The sequence below is a fragment of the Limulus polyphemus genome, unplaced genomic scaffold, assembly GCF_000517525.1.
Source record: "Limulus polyphemus unplaced genomic scaffold, Limulus_polyphemus-2.1.2 Scaffold14672, whole genome shotgun sequence".
Classification (NCBI taxonomy): Eukaryota; Metazoa; Arthropoda; class Merostomata; order Xiphosura; family Limulidae; genus Limulus; species Limulus polyphemus.
Window position 1 is genome coordinate 611 of NW_013680282.1, and position 1,636 is coordinate 2,246.

The 1,636-nt window shown below is 29.0% G+C and overlaps 1 protein-coding gene across 1 annotated transcript in view; it reads right to left on the bottom strand.

Annotated features, from left to right (window-relative positions):
- Nucleotides 1–601: 601 nt before the first annotated feature.
- Nucleotides 602–1,636, bottom strand: part of LOC106477382 (ubiquitin carboxyl-terminal hydrolase 4-like) — a gene marked incomplete at its 3' end in the record, with an annotated part of 5,769 nt that continues 4,734 nt past the window's right edge. Inside the window, exon 5 of the mRNA XM_013937958.2 lies at nucleotides 602–673. Within this exon, the coding sequence (XP_013793412.2) occupies nucleotides 602–673 (72 nt within the window). The remainder of the gene's footprint in view (nucleotides 674–1,636) is intronic.

The following is a 1,636-nucleotide window of genomic DNA, read 5'->3' on the forward strand; positions in this document are numbered from 1 at the left end:
ACATACATAAATTGACTAACTGATTACATGGTTGTTTCTAATCTAATCATATATCATTATTATCTTAAGTAGCAATAGTAAATCACGTTTTCATTATCTGATTTTCACACATCAATGGAGATTACTGCCTATTTTAAAACAAACAAAATGCTTACCACATGGTCATTTCAACATTAACAGTTCGTGAAATAGTAAATGTTCAGATTATTTTTTTAAAAATTGTGCCAAATGTTTTTACCATTTTTCTTAACTACCTGGTGTGAGATGAATGGATTAGTTTTTGTCTTCTTGCGAGATTAATCGATAACTTGAATATAATCAGTTAATGAGCCTAATAATTAACCAGTTAGCACATTTTACTAATTGTTCTAACCACAACACACTGAGAATGTTTTAAATTAATTCTTAAGTTTTTGTTTATGAAAAATTGTTTACACAAAATTAATATTCTTACAAAATAAACTGGAAACGTCATTGTTTATTTTCATATTGGAAAAAAATCGATTTCTTGTTAAACATTTAAAAAAAATTAGCTATTCATCACAAAATTATTTAAAGTTCTGTTTAGTAGTAACTTCATTGTAAAAAAAAAAAATCTTACTTTTTCTCTCTCATGTAAATAGGTAGTATAATATGGTCAGAGTCTCTGTTCTGAGCTGAAGCAAGTTCGTATCTATTAAAAAGAAAATTTTGGTATGTGTAATATATACCACTAATACAATTTGACGTGACATTGAAAAATGTTATCATAAGATCCAAGATTAAAAAAGGTAAAAAAATGAGAATTAATATAACAATCTGCAATACAGCACTGTAAATAACGTTTATTACCTGACTTACGTTCGAAGAGTAGTTACCAAAACCAATGAGCTGCCTTTAATGTGATGAATGTTTCAAGGATGTGTGTTTTTTACTAAATGTAACTTATCATGCACTACCTAGAAGTCATATTTACAATTAAAAACTAACAAAGATACGTGAAGGAAAGCACATTCATTACACCAAGAGATATTACTGAACAAATATGACTTCTAGGTAGTAGCAACCATTAAGAGGTTTGTATCTTTGTTAGTTTTTAATTGTAATATCTCTTGGTGTAATGAATGTGCTTTCCTTCACTTATGGTTGAGACCTCAATACTCGTATGCTGCTGATATACGACCAACTCTAGGACAGGGAATGTTTGAGATTAAAAAATCCACAAACTACTAATGTATAAGTAATTCAGTTTACTGCACATGTCTTTTTATTAAATGATTCCAGATATATCCAATTTAATTAAGTACATCAGGAAATTATTTTGAGAAAACGTGCACGTTTGTATGTGGAATGTAGTACTTTCTGATATGGACCTATTAATCCTCACAGACTTTTATGTATGTAAAATGTAGTACATTCTGATATGGACCTATTAATCCTCACAGACTTTTATGTATGTAGAATGTAGTACTTTCTGATATGGACCTATTAATCCTCACAGATTTTTATGCATGTAGAATGTAGTACTTTCTGATATGGACCTATTAATCCTCACAGAGTTTTATGTATGTAGAATGTAGTACTTTCTGATATGGACCTATTAATCCTCACAGATTTTTATGCATGTAGAATGTAGTACTTTCTGATATGGACCTAT